The following is a 14,042-nucleotide window of genomic DNA, read 5'->3' on the forward strand; positions in this document are numbered from 1 at the left end:
GATGCTTAGCCACATGGAGTTTACAAGTTCTCTCAGTGTTTACCTGGGATTCCTCCAGGCAATTTAATCTTCAGTGATATCCCAAAATCACACCGTTAGTTTTATTGGCTTCCTCAAAAATGGGCCCTAGACTATGACACACACACACACACACACACTTGGCTGCTACTCCGCTGTTCCAACACTTTAGTCCAGGCATGGGCAAACTTGGCCCTGGAGCTGTTAAGGAATTACAAGTCCCACAATTTATTTGCCTTTATGAGTCATGACTGTTGCTGTAAGACTCCTGCAATGCATTGTGGGACTTGTAGTTCGTTAACAGCTGGAGGGCCAAGTTTGCCCATGCCTGCTTTAGTCCTATGGCAGGAGAGCACTTGACAGATGTTAGCTTAACCACTTAAGCCTAACTGGACGAAAATTTCCGTCCAGTTAGGCTGCGCGCACTCCCGCGGGTCGCACGTGCTCCCGCGGGCCCCCCGTGCGCGCCCCCGCTGCTGTCCGCTAGCCCACCGATCAGTGAAAGGGATTATAAATCCCTTTCGCTGATCGGACCCCCCGGGGAAAAGCCGACAGCGTCTCTTCAGGCGCTGCGGCTTTTCTGAGCTCTGGTCTCCTTTCTTCTGCCTGGGAGCGAGATCGATCGCTCCCAGGACTTTTTGATTGTGGCCATCTTGTGGCCAAATAGCAAATTACACCAAAAACACACAGTATTAAATAAACATTTAAATACATTAAAAAAAAAACCTGTTTACCTCCCACACCAAAAAATACCCACATACAAGTTTAAATAAAAAAAAAATTACAATAATAAAAACAAACAAACAAACAAATAGTTACCTAAGGCTCTGAACTTTTTAAATATGCATGTCAAAGGAGTATATCAATGTGATTTAATAAATTATGGGCTTCTAAATAGTGATGGACGCAAATTGAAAAAATGCACCTTTATTTCCAAATAAAATATGGTCGCCATACATTGTGATAGGGACATAATTTTAACGGTGTAATACCCGGGGCATATGGGCAAATACAATATGTGAGTTTTCATTATGGAGGCATGTATTATTTTAAAACTATAATGGCTGAAAACTGAGAAATAATGAATTTTTTCCGTTTTTTTCTTATTCTTTCTGTTAAAATGCATTTACAGTAAAGTGGCTCTTAGCAAAATGTACCACCCACAGAAAGCCTAATTGGTGGCGGAAAAAACAAGATATAGATCAATTCATTGTGATGAGTAGTGATAAAGTTATTGGCAAATGAATGGGAGGTGAAAGTTGCTCGGATGTAAAAAAAATGTCATCCCTGTGGGCTTAAGTGGTTAATAATGTATTGCTTCATAAATGATTATGCATTGAGAAAGCAGACTAAAGCCCATCACTGTGTGTCCTTTCTGCTATTCATAAGAATTAAGTAAGGTAAGGTTATCACCTACAAAGTACAGGTGGTAAAGAAATGTAGAGTTTTAAAGTACTGGCATGGCATCTTTAATGTGGTTTTTGTTCAAAAAAGCTTCATAGTAGCATAGTAGTAATAGTTAAAAAGGGCCTGGATGCTCAAATCGCAATATTTGTCAAAAAAAAAAAAAAAGTGTTTTGCATAAAATACAGATTGCCAAAAAACTTGCCCCAAGAACCCTCCACTTCCTGCAAATGTAATTGGCTGAAGACAACAGGCTGCACTGCATCTCCGGAGAAGCACCACTTGCACTAATCAGAAAACTCAAAAGTATAATTTCTAGTTAGCTGCACACCTTTGATGGATGCAGGATTGTACGATCCCGAATGCAATCAGTGATCTCTGCAGCGGTATAGTTTACACACCAAATGTCAATACTATTTCCAATCCTTTATTGCATAAGTGAAGTTGAAGCCAACAATTGGTTTGACGCCCTTATGGGTCCCCTTTGTCAATACAGTATGAATAATACAGTTGATCTGTATTGCTCATCCTGCCTTGACAAAGGGAACCTGCAAGAGAAATCATATTGACATTTGGTGTGCGGACTGTTACTATACCATTGTGAACAGGGGCGTAGCAATAGGGGTTGCAGAGGTTGCGACCGCATCGGGGCCCTTGGGCCAGAGGGGCCCTGAAGGGCAATCCCTCAACTACAGTATTAGCTCTCTATTGGTCCTGTGCTCATAATAATCACTTCTATAGATACTTTGAATAGTGGTAATCATTAACAAGCTGCTCCCCATCCCCTTCTAGCACCTCTGACACTGTAGTTGCCATTGGCACGTTTTGGTGCACCGTATGAATTGTTATGTATAGAGTGCTTGGGGGGCCCCAATGTAAAACCTGCATCGGGGCCCACAACTCCTTAGCTATGCCACTGATTGCGAATCAGAAAACTGACACACCCAATACTGATTCTGCTGGCAGAAAGCCTAAGCTACACTTGTGGCTGTCTCTGAAGAAACAGCCAAGGTAACAAATTTGAAATGACGTATGAAAAAATTCCTTGTGTTGTATAGATTTTAACGGATGGGACATTGCTTTTTTTTTTTTAAACGAAAAAGTATAGGACTGGTCATAGTTCAAACTATGCCGCACTTGTGGCTGCCAAAGGTTGATGCATCTTAGTTTTTACACTGCCTGATCTGATGCAATAGTCACTATTGAATTTTGAATAGTGCGTCCCCGCTGGCACAGAACTCAGCTGTCTAAAGACAGATGAGTTACGTACCTCGGTCAGGAGCCGGTTTCATTGGCTCCTGACCTCCTGATCACTGCGAGCCAATCACTGTGATTGGGAAGTGAAAAAAGGAAAGAAAAGCCTCTGGTCCTTAACCCATTAGCAACTTCAATAGAGTTATCTCATTTGAGATAAGTGCACTGCTGTTGAATTCAGTATGCAGAACGTGTTGTGCTGTAAATCCTGGGAATGCTTTGATCTCTCTCTCTACCAGCAGATAATATAGAAACTGGAAGCAGAAGCCATCTGTTATTGTCTCACACTGCCCCCTAGTGACAAGTGGCCATAAAAACACATTACAGTAGTACTACTTAGAAGCAGGGAAATGTAACAAGAAATACAAAATGTGCTAAAATATATTGACCTGGAGCACTTGCAAGAATCTAAATAAATTGGCTGCTAAAGGATTAAAGGGGCCAGAGGCTGTCATCCACAATCCGTTAAACAGAGAATCATGGGTCACCTGTGAATGGGAATTGCTTAGAATAGCAAAACACTGCATATTTACTACTGCTTATTAAAGGGAAACAATGAATAAAGCCAGATCACTTTTATTTCATTTTCCAAAAGCCTAGAAAGCACCACCAAAACCAGCCAAGAATTAAAAGAGAAACATCATGTAGGTAAGTAATTCAGGAGATTTATGTAATGCTCTTTGATCTGCTAAATGACAGTAGTAGTAAGTTGTAATATTGCTATTACTACTGTCTCAGTGGGACTGTGAAACATTCCAACATGCAGGCTATAGGAGTTACTATGTCAGAATAGACACTACAAAAGGTTTATAAGTACTGTAAATTCCATATACCGGTACACATTTACAATTTCTACAATTGTGAAGTAATGACAATACATTAGTACATTTCATTACCTGTTATATTCTGCTCCTCGGAACAGATTTAATGGATTTCTCCATACTTTACATTCTGGTAGGAATAAACAAAGACAAATTAGGTCCTAAATTGAATATTGCACCTTTTGCATTTCAGATTTTACAATACTGCAGATAATTTCGAATCAATCTCACAGAATGGCATAAAAAAAATAAAGAAGAAGATGCGGACATAAGAAGTAAGGTTATCACTCACAAGTACAAATGGCAAAGAAATGTAGAGTTTTAAAGCACTGGCATGGTATCTCAAGTGTGTTTTTTCATCCAAAAAGCTTAATAGTAGTATAGTAGTAAGATTTAAAGAAGGCCTGGATGCTCAAAACGTAATATTTGCCAAGAAAACAGACATGGAAGACATCTTACTCAACAAATGCAAAAGGCAATAAAACAAAAATAAATGTATATTTATATATACCGCACAACATCATCAACTGCACGACAAGTTGTTTACATGACAAGTACGTACACACACACCAACTAAAAAAACAACTAACTTAAATACTATGCATGCAAACTATAAACTGCACTCAAAACCAACAAAGTTGTCCAAAAGACTTGTACGCACATTCCAACCTGCATCAGAGTTGGGCAGGTTGATCCACCAGATGGATCTGGCAAACAACCTGTTATCAGTTGGTCGTCTGTTTGCCAGCTGAACACACGCCCAACTATCTTCCAACAGATCAAAGTTTAAAAGATAGTTGGGCAGATTGTTGTGACGTGTGTATGAGCCTATATGACTTTATTGCTCTTTGAATTGTCTTCCTTGAGAGAGGGGGTCTCAAGTTCCTAAAACATTGGGATTGGTAGATGGTTTGTGACTGGTGTTCCGGTGATGTCATTTACTCCAAATATAGAACCCTGAAGAATTTTATATCCATCCATCCAGGATAACAACGGTGTACAATATTTCCTCTCTGACTACTTTTGTTGTCTTGCGATGATTGGCAGAATTAAATAGCCATAAGTTATCAGTATTAAACATTCTCAGCCGAGCATATGCACTTAAGCATCGTACACAAGTATGAAGTGTGTCACCTGTGAGGGATCGTAACACCATAGAGCCGAGGCTGTATAAACATGTTAGCCTGTTGCTATGCAGGGGTAGGATGGCCAATGGATCGGCACAGGAGTAACAACACATGGTGGGCAGAGTGAGTGGGAAGAACAATGCTTTCAGCCAAAGCTCAGCAGTGTTAATCATAGGCCGAGGTGTGGGGGAGCATTAAGTGGCACTGTACACACACTAGATTCTTGGCAGAGGCGGTCATTATCTACTGAGTTTAATCTAGTGCATGTATGGGGCTTTTACCATCACTACTAGGGATCATGATAAGTGTAGTACTTTGTCCAATGCAGGACAAGGATTAAGGCACATGATGCAGGCTGTAGCAGCAACCCGCAACCCCTTAAACTAGCCTTGCTACTAGTAAACTGCAGTAAGGCTAGAATTATGAGGTTATCAAGAGATATATATATATATATATATATATATATATATATATATATACACACTATTTTTAGGTATCTGCAAGTTGCTTGTTTCAACTTGATGCTGATCGGAGAAGGGACAGGAAGGTGTATAAAGAATTTCCAAAGAGTGTGAAGTTCCATAGAATCACAGATGTACTAAAAGAGGAAGTGACAATACAGGTCACAACAAGCACAAAGGATGCATAGTTACATACTTGCAGCTGGTGGTAGCCAGTGATAGCAAACACTTACCTGTATGCTCTGGAAGTAAGAGACCGGTATAGTTTGGATTTAGTTTGTGTAGCACACTTTTTCAAAACTATTTTTGTTCATTAGAAACATAATGGACATATTTCTTTTAACGCCATCTACCATATTGACCGCAGTAAAGGTGTGTGCAGCAGTAAAGAAGGCTAGCATATTAAAACAAAGTTCCTAGATTTGACTCATGACTGGGCAGACTTCTTTTTGAAGCCGCTAACTTCAATAAACTTTCGTAAACAGCTACAAAATGAGGTCTCTAAAATTTACAAAGCTTGTCAGTCAAAGCAGCAGATGGATGCCAAACAAACGTCACATGTTCTGTTGTGAAATTTAGACCACTACTGTGAAAAAGTGTAAAGCTTAAAATACATAAGGCCAGATCCCAAACTTGGCCATGTCAGGATCTGGCCGGCCGATGGCCGAAGTGGGTAGGCTATTGTGGCCAATGCGAGAAGTGGCAGCGGTTTATGTCCTCCTCTGACATCTGTCTGTAGGGAGGCACACACACACACACACACACACACACACACACACACACACACACACACACACACACACACACACACACACACACACACACACACACACACTGGGAAGGCCACTCTGTATGTTTCCTCTCTGCAAACAGAGGTGAGAGGATAGGGAAAGGGGTGTGTAAATTAGACTTGTTCAAGTAGGTATGGGGTACCAACACGTTTAGTTATGAGATCCAACAAGAAACAGAAGAGCATTGCTGGGTTTGGGGGACTTTAATAGGTATCTATATACAAGTACCAGATAGTAACAACACAATTAGAAACAGCAAAATTGTTATAACCCATGTATGTCATCACTGTGTACAGCACTACAGATGGAAGCTGGCGGTGCTAGATCAGTAATACAAATAAGGAGGTGCCACCATTGTATACATCAATGTCAGCACCAAGCAGAAAACCAATAGTCACTTTCCCTTATGTACTAGCTGGCCACAGTCATTCAAACATAAAAGTTGTAGGCACAAATTTAACACACAACCCGATGAAGAAAGCATTAACTATAGCACAAAGGATCACAATTTTTCATTAAGAGCCATTAATCAATCAATTCATACCTGAGACACTTTGTCGACTTGAATCAGCATCCCCATTACTAGTGTTTGAATTACTTGGTGTGCTGTTATCAACACCTCCCAACAGAGGGCGCAAGTGACTTACGGAGACTTGTTCAATGAAGGATGTGCCATACTTCCGAAAATACCACCATTCAAATATCTAACAGAAAAAGAAAAAAATAGTTAATTGTTTAGATGGGTAACAAATCCGTGCATGGAACAGACATTTAATGGATCCAGCTGATTTTGGTGCAATTAAAGTACAGAAAATGTCTCAGTCTGTGAAGCAGATTGTTTCGGCGCACAGCGCTCAGCAACAGAACAATGAGCCCCATAGCAGTAATGTTATGCTGCGCGGGGCACGTAAGGGTAATTCAGGGTTCCGGTGGTGGCCAGATCCCTAATTACATCTCCCTCTGAGTTGCGACATCTTGGAGGGGGAATAGAATTTAACACCGCCGGGGATTTTTGTGGCAGCAGGGAGAGCAGTCATTCGGCTCACCCTCCACGCAACTCGCTGGCGACGCATACACATGTACACAAAAATTAGAGGCAGCACTACAGGGATGAATTTGTCTGGCTCAATCACTTTTTTTTTTTTTTAAATCAAATCTGGAAGTAATTTTTTCACGGTTTATCAGATCAATTCACACCAACTAACAAGTTTATCGATTAGAATCCGCAATTATTTTTTGTTGCTATGACAGCAGATCGATTCACAGCTGAATAATGGTATGCTCCTTCGAGCAGTATGAAATTAGCAGAAAAATCAACTGCATCAATATTCATTGAGATTATAGCCGAAACTTGATCAGAATCAAATGCTGTGATGCACAGGTGTCAAACTCTAGTCCACAAGGACCATATCCATGTCACTGTTTAGGATGGATGGAAAAATTGAGAAATATGTTCTACTTGATGAACCTCGCCTTTCCTGATTCAGTCACATCAAGCCCTAACAGGATGTCACTTTAAATAAGATGGTAAAGAAATTGCCTGCAAACTCCAGACAACATGTACAGACCCTTATCCCTGGAATGCAATTAAACACCTTGCTTTTACATGCTTCCCAAAATCCACAAAAAGGAAAACCCAGGCAGGCCCATCATCTCAGGTAGTGGAACTCTCATGGGAAAATCTCAGGGTGGTTGGAGAACATTTAGAAACCTCTGGTCTGTAAAAGACCCAGCTACATATAGGATACTACCCACCTTCTGAACCACCTGGTGGCCATCAGCCCACTGCCTGAGGGCACCCTTTTTGCCATGATGGACGTGGAGTCTCTGTACACCAACTTCCCCCCATGAAGGTGGTATTGCTGCCTATCAAATCTTCAAGGTCTGGTCATCTACAGAGCCATTTGCTGTACTGAGGAGATGCATTCTCACCCATAAGTATTTAACTTGTAGACAGGGCCTCTATGTATAGCAGATGGGAGTGGCAATAGGTTCACAATTTTCATCGCAGTACGCAAATCTCTACATGGCAAAGATTGAAGAGGAATACCTTGATACTAGTCATATAAATCCCACGACTTCTTCAGTTTTATAGACGATATTCTAATCATCTGGTCTGCAAGTGAGGAGGATCTTATCAAATTCCACAGGAATGTTTTCCATCCCACAATCAAACAACCTAAGCTAGTCACACACAGAGATTAAAGGTCTCGACACCACTATATACATCAGGGGGGAGTACTTACAAACACCTCCGTACCACAACCCTACAGACCATCCCCACATCCCTTAGTTATGCCAGTTTCCACCCCAAGCATATAAAGAATTCCAAAATGTACAGCCAAGCAATAAGATGCAATCAGATCTGTTCAGGGGTGATAGAGATAACCTGAAAAAGAGCTTTATTTAAACAAGGATACTATCCCCTAATAGCCAAGTTCCAAATCAAGAAAGCCAACACAATCCTTAGGACTCAACTCCTGAAAAACAAGCAAAACCAGAAAGAGAGCCGTGTCCCACTGGTGGTTACCTACAACCCACACCTATACATCTTAAAGGAAAACTGAAGTGAGAAGAATAAGGAGGCTGCCATAATCATTTCTTTTTAAACAAAACCAATTGTCTGGCAGCCCTGCTGATCTATTTGGCTGCAATAGTGTCTGAATCACACCAGAAACAAGCATGCAGCTAATCTTGTCAGTTCTGACAATGTCAGAAACACTTGATCTGCATATGCTTGTTCAGGGTCTATGGTGAAAATTATTTGAGGCAGAGGATCAGCATGGTTAAAATTATTTGAGGCAGAGGATCAGCATAATAGCCAGGCAACTGGTATTGCCTAAAAGTAAATAAATATGGCAGCTTCCATATACCTCTCACTTCAGTTGTCTTTTAAGAAAGATTTCAAAGGAACATTCTGAATCATTCTGTTTTACACAAGGATCAGAGACTGAGAAAGATATTCCCTGAACCCCCCCTCTCCTGTCATATTGACAGCCACCCAATCATAAACAGATGATTGTCAGGAGTTCCTTGACTAGGCCAGAACAGAATGGAACATTTCCCCGCCGAGAGAAAAGATGCGAGACCTATAAACACATCCATTCCACCAACAGGATTCCAATACCAGGTACATAACAGGAATACAATGTACAAGGCACCTTTTCCTGTGATTCATGTAATATGGTATATCTGACCATGTGCACAAAATGCCCCAAAGGAATTTATGTGGGAGAAACAGGGCAAACTCTACATCAGCATATGAATCATCAAAGGTCACTATAAACAACAGAAAAAACAATAATAAATATACTGATCTCCCAGTATACACACATTTCTGCTTACGTGGACACAGGTTAAGTGATTTTCTTGAGGCTGTATTAATGGGTGGCTTCAAATTGCATAAAGAAAGACTGAAGAGACAAAATGTATACATTGGTTCAAAACTGTAATTTCTTGGGCTGTTATGTTGGGTTTTAATTGACAAAATTCTTACTGGTTTTATGTCTCCTCATCACCCAGAGTCTGTGGTGTGTGATGTCCTAACAAACAAGTGGCCTTATCTATTAGTCACAAATTAGCTAGCATCCTCTGAGACCCTCCTGATGTATTAAAAGGATACCAGAGCCGAATAATATACTGAAAACAAGAGGAGAAGGGGGGGGGGGGGCAGGGAGCAGCCATGTATTAGGTGCAGTCCTCATGTCCACCCCCTACTTTCTACTGAAATCCTCCGCCGCGGCTCAGGCCAGGTCTTTGGAGTTGGGCGGTAGTGCGCACTGCCAGGAGCGCTCTGCACATACACACGAAGGCACAATTACGTCATCGTGCCTTCGTGCACCGGGCGACTCTGGCAACCTAGGCGGAGGATTTCGGAAGAAAGGAAGGGAGACAGAGAAATGGGGGGGGGGGGGGGGGGGGCGGAAGCGGTAGACGTGAGAACTTCTAAGTTAGTCAAAAAAATTATATATATATATATATATATATATATATATATATATATATATATATATATATATATATATATATATATATATGTGTATACACATACAAACAGTGTGTGTGTGTGTGTGTGTGTGTGTGTGTGTGTGTGTGTGTGTGTGTGTGTGTGTGTGTGTGTGTGTGTGTGTGTGTGTGTGTGTGTGTGTGTGTGTGTGTGTGTGTGTGTGTGTGTGTGTGTGTGTGTGTGTGTGTGTGTGTGTGTGTGTGTATACACTGTGCATACATACACAGTGGGATGCAAACGTTTGGGCAACCTTGTTAATCGTCATGATTTTCCTGTATAAATCGTTGGTTGTTACAATGATAAGTGGCAGTTAAATATATCATATAGGAGACACAGTGATATTTGAGAAGTGAAATGAAGATTTATTGGATTTACAGAAAGTGCGCAATAATTGTTTAAATAAAATTAGGCAGGTGCATACATTTGAGCACTGTTGTCATTTTATTGATTCCAAAACCTTTAGAACAAATTATTGTAACTCAAATTGGCTTGGTAAGCTCAGTGACCCCCGAACTACATACACAGGTGAATCCACTATTGAGAAAGTATTTAAGGGTGTCAATTGTAAGTTTTCCTCCTCTTAATTTTCTCTGAAGAGTAGCAACATGGGGGTCTCAAAACAAATCTCAAATGACCTGAAGACAAAGATTGTTCATCATGGTTTAGGTGAAGGATACAGAAAGCTATCTCAGAGATTTCTGCTGTCTGTTTCCACAATTAGGAACATATTGAGGAAATGGAAGACCACAGGTTGAATTCAGGTTAAGGCTTGAAGTAGCAGACCAAGAAAAATCTTGGATAAACAGAAGCGACGAATGGTGAGAACAGTCAGACTCAACCCACAGACCAGCACCAAAGACTTACAACATCATCTTGCTGCAGATGGAGTCACTGTGCACTGCTCAACCATTCGGCGCACTTTACACAAGAAGATGCTGTATGCGAGAGTGATGCAGAGAAAGCTTTTTCTCCACCCAAAGCACAGACAGAGCCACGTAGTGTCTAAATGTATGCACCTGCCTAATTTTGTTTATTGTTTAAACAATTATTGTGCACTTTCTGTAAATGCAATAAACTTCATTTCACTTCTCAAATATCACTGTGTGTATCTCCTATATATTATATTTAACTGACCTTTATCATCGTAACAACCAACGATTTATACAGGAAAATCATGACGATTAACAAGGTTGCCCAAACTTTCGCATCCCACGGTGTATATCTATATCTATATCTCTATCTATCTATCTCATACAGATTCAAAACTTCTATGTAGTACAGACAGCCTATAAACTTTCCATCTTCCTGCATGAGTAACTGGCTGCACTAAATCAGAACTTATCCACACCTAATACACTGCCTGACAGCAAACGCATACAGCCTGCACAAAACTCAGTGGAATAATTGTATTACACACACCTTATACATGCTTGTATGTAAGCAAGCTGAAATCATGTTTGCCATTAACCCCTGCTATGCTTAGAGCGAAACTGTAGGGCATATCTTTTTCCTCAACAATACTAGTATTTTATTCTAGGTGACAAGGAGTCTTTCTCAACAGCAATACAACACTTAATTTTAGAAAAACACAACTGGTAATTGGGGCAACACCTGGTGGTTGCTGCAAACCATATTTTACATTTTTCTGTTATAAAAAATAAGAAATCTATTGTACAACAGTGCATAAACAAACACGCAAAATCAATAGGTCCTTCAGGATTAATATTTACATTTTCTAGATAATGAACACAGACACACAAATCTCTACATATATCTACAGTAGGTAGTGGCACAACAATGGACTGAAAAATGAAGAAGTAGTAGCAGTAGCAGTAGTAAGAATGATAAAAAGCAAAGTGAACAGAAAACAAAAAGATTTAACATGCACAGCCAAAACAGAATTTGCACAATTGCTGCTGTAATCGTACATTTAGAACCCTCATGAGGTCTGCTCCACTGATCTCCTGCCACCGGAATGTGATAAGTGTTGTGCTACTCACTTTCCCAGTCATCAGTTTTGCATGATATTTATTGCCAAGTACAGCTCATTTATCCTCTAGGCAGGTGTGCACCTCCGCTTTGTGTATTAATATCCTACTAGGCAAAAAAGGAGCCACTTAACCCTTCCCAGGTTACGGATCCAAAATGGTCAAAACTAAATGACACCAATCTTAGCTGAAAATGTGACTTTCACAGTGTGGCGGGTAGAACAGGTTGCGTTATCGTAACACAATGTATGCAGTGCTTTATCGCTAAATGCACGTAGTAACAGTAAACCGGAAGCAATGTGAGCATAGCGTGCGGCGCTGCTTTCCCAATCTTTTGTAGGCAAAAATAAAAGGAGATGTGGAAAAAGAATAAGGAAAAATAAGGAAAAACTGGGCCCCCTGAGCCCCATTTCAGGTATTAAGGCTATTGCTAAACTCAAAAGGCAAGTGCTACATTGGTGGCCTTTGTACAGCGTCAGGATCGTTTGCGCCGGACGATATGCATGTAGCAACTTTAATGGCCTTTTCCATGTAGCAGAATCTATACAACCGATGGTTCCATTTATACAAATTATACAGTTTGTGCTTGAAAAAGGGCCAGTAGAAGCCCAAAAGGGACACTCACCGTTGCAGTATTTGTTAAAATTGTTGGAGCATACCTGTGTGCACACCAAGCCACTAGTTGAGAAATTGTTGAATGCTTTTTGAAAATAAAGAATTTATGTTTTTTGCAAAACTGGAGGATAGTATTGTTTTTACTAAAGTACCCTACCTTTTAAAGCGGTATTGTCACAGTAAAAATCAAATTTCAACAGCAACTGGTCTGAGTGTATTAAGTGATAAAGATGCTAATCCTGCATTCAAAACTTTTTCTGCTGTTTTGGTTTGGAGTCATCAACATACTTTAGGAGCACTGGCCTTAGTGCCAAACAGTGCCAAAAAGTTGAATGCTGGGAGTTCTTTTTATCTATAATATATTCCTCCTCTTCCATTTATTTCCCTGCCTAGCTGATCACTTGTGTTTACAAGCAAGGCTGAGGTGACTCAGTGATTGGATGTGTAAATAATAATAAAAAAAAAAAAAAAAAAAAGACTCTGGGAGGAGGGCAGCTAATGAGTACACGAGCAAGAGAAGGGAGGGGGGGAAAACAAGAGTCAGGGCTCAAACCCACTAGCAGTATTTTCTAAGCGCTAGTGATTTGAATAAAGCTCTTGCTAATGCAATGCTATGGGGGTGTTCATAAAATCACATCACTCAAGTGGGATCACACCCATAGCATTACATTAGCAAGAGCTTTTCAAATCACAAAGCGCTCAGAAAATCACTGCTAGTGGGTTCCAGGCCTGAGGGAGGATATGATGTCAGCATTAGCTTGGCAAGTTGGCCACTGCCTAGAATAGGATTTTCTGCTTTTCCTTTATAAAATTCACAGGAATCATTACGTGGATAGCACAATACATGTGTTATGTAAGTAGAAGTAGTATTTATCTACGTGTTTTTTATTTCTAGGTTAGCATGGGTGTCGCTTGTTCTTTAAATAGCATCAGTCATGGATAGGGATGTACTACTCTTTTCCACAATAACTATTGACACTACCAAGGTTGAAGGAAATCACCATGAGGGCTCAAACCCACTAGCAGCCTTTTCTAAGCGCTAATGATTTCAAAAATCTCTAGCTAATGCAATGCTATGGGGATTTTTTTATAAAATCACATCACTCAAGTGGGAGCACACCCATAGCATTACATTAGCAAAAGCTTTTCAAATCACAAAGCGCTCAGAAAAGCTCTCCTAGTGGGTTTCGGGCCTGAGCCAGCTTAGAATGAGTTTTCCTTCAACTGTACATGTTCTATAATTACTTGATAAAATTTGTGGGAATAAATCAACATATGTAATCTAGGAAATGACAGAGTTTTTACTCATGGAGAGCATAAGTGAAACTCACTTTCATCTGTATAAGGATTAGTCAGTAATATTTCCAATATTTCCACCACAAGAATCTAGAGGCTGTCTCACCTTTTGTGATTATTCCTTTTGGAGAGACTTTTGGATATTAATCCCCCCCCCCCCCCCCACCACCACCCCCTTGCACTTGCTACGGCATCCCAGCAAATTTAACTGACTACTGTTATTGCTCTGTGCACCAGATATCAAGATGACTTATGTAATGT

At 40.4% G+C, this 14,042-nt stretch overlaps 1 protein-coding gene across 6 annotated transcripts in view; it reads right to left on the reverse strand.

Moving 5' to 3' along the window:
- The window catches only part of LOC137563688 (suppressor of tumorigenicity 7 protein homolog), a 186,661-nt gene that overhangs the window by 61,598 nt on the left and 111,021 nt on the right, over positions 1 to 14,042 (reverse strand). For 5 of the 6 annotated variants that reach the window (XM_068276445.1, XM_068276443.1, XM_068276447.1 and 2 more), the window contains exons 3-4: positions 6,421 to 6,580; positions 3,573 to 3,627 (exon numbers count right to left, since the gene is read on the reverse strand). In XM_068276445.1, coding sequence (XP_068132546.1) covers positions 3,573 to 3,627; positions 6,421 to 6,580 — 215 coding nt within the window. Of the gene's footprint in view, positions 1 to 3,572; positions 3,628 to 4,158; positions 4,188 to 6,420; positions 6,581 to 14,042 lie in introns of those variants that run through there. The other variant, XM_068276449.1, reaches the window with a different exon arrangement.

Source organism: Hyperolius riggenbachi, chromosome 3, assembly GCF_040937935.1.
Source record: "Hyperolius riggenbachi isolate aHypRig1 chromosome 3, aHypRig1.pri, whole genome shotgun sequence".
Lineage (NCBI taxonomy): Eukaryota > Metazoa > Chordata > Amphibia > Anura > Hyperoliidae > Hyperolius > Hyperolius riggenbachi.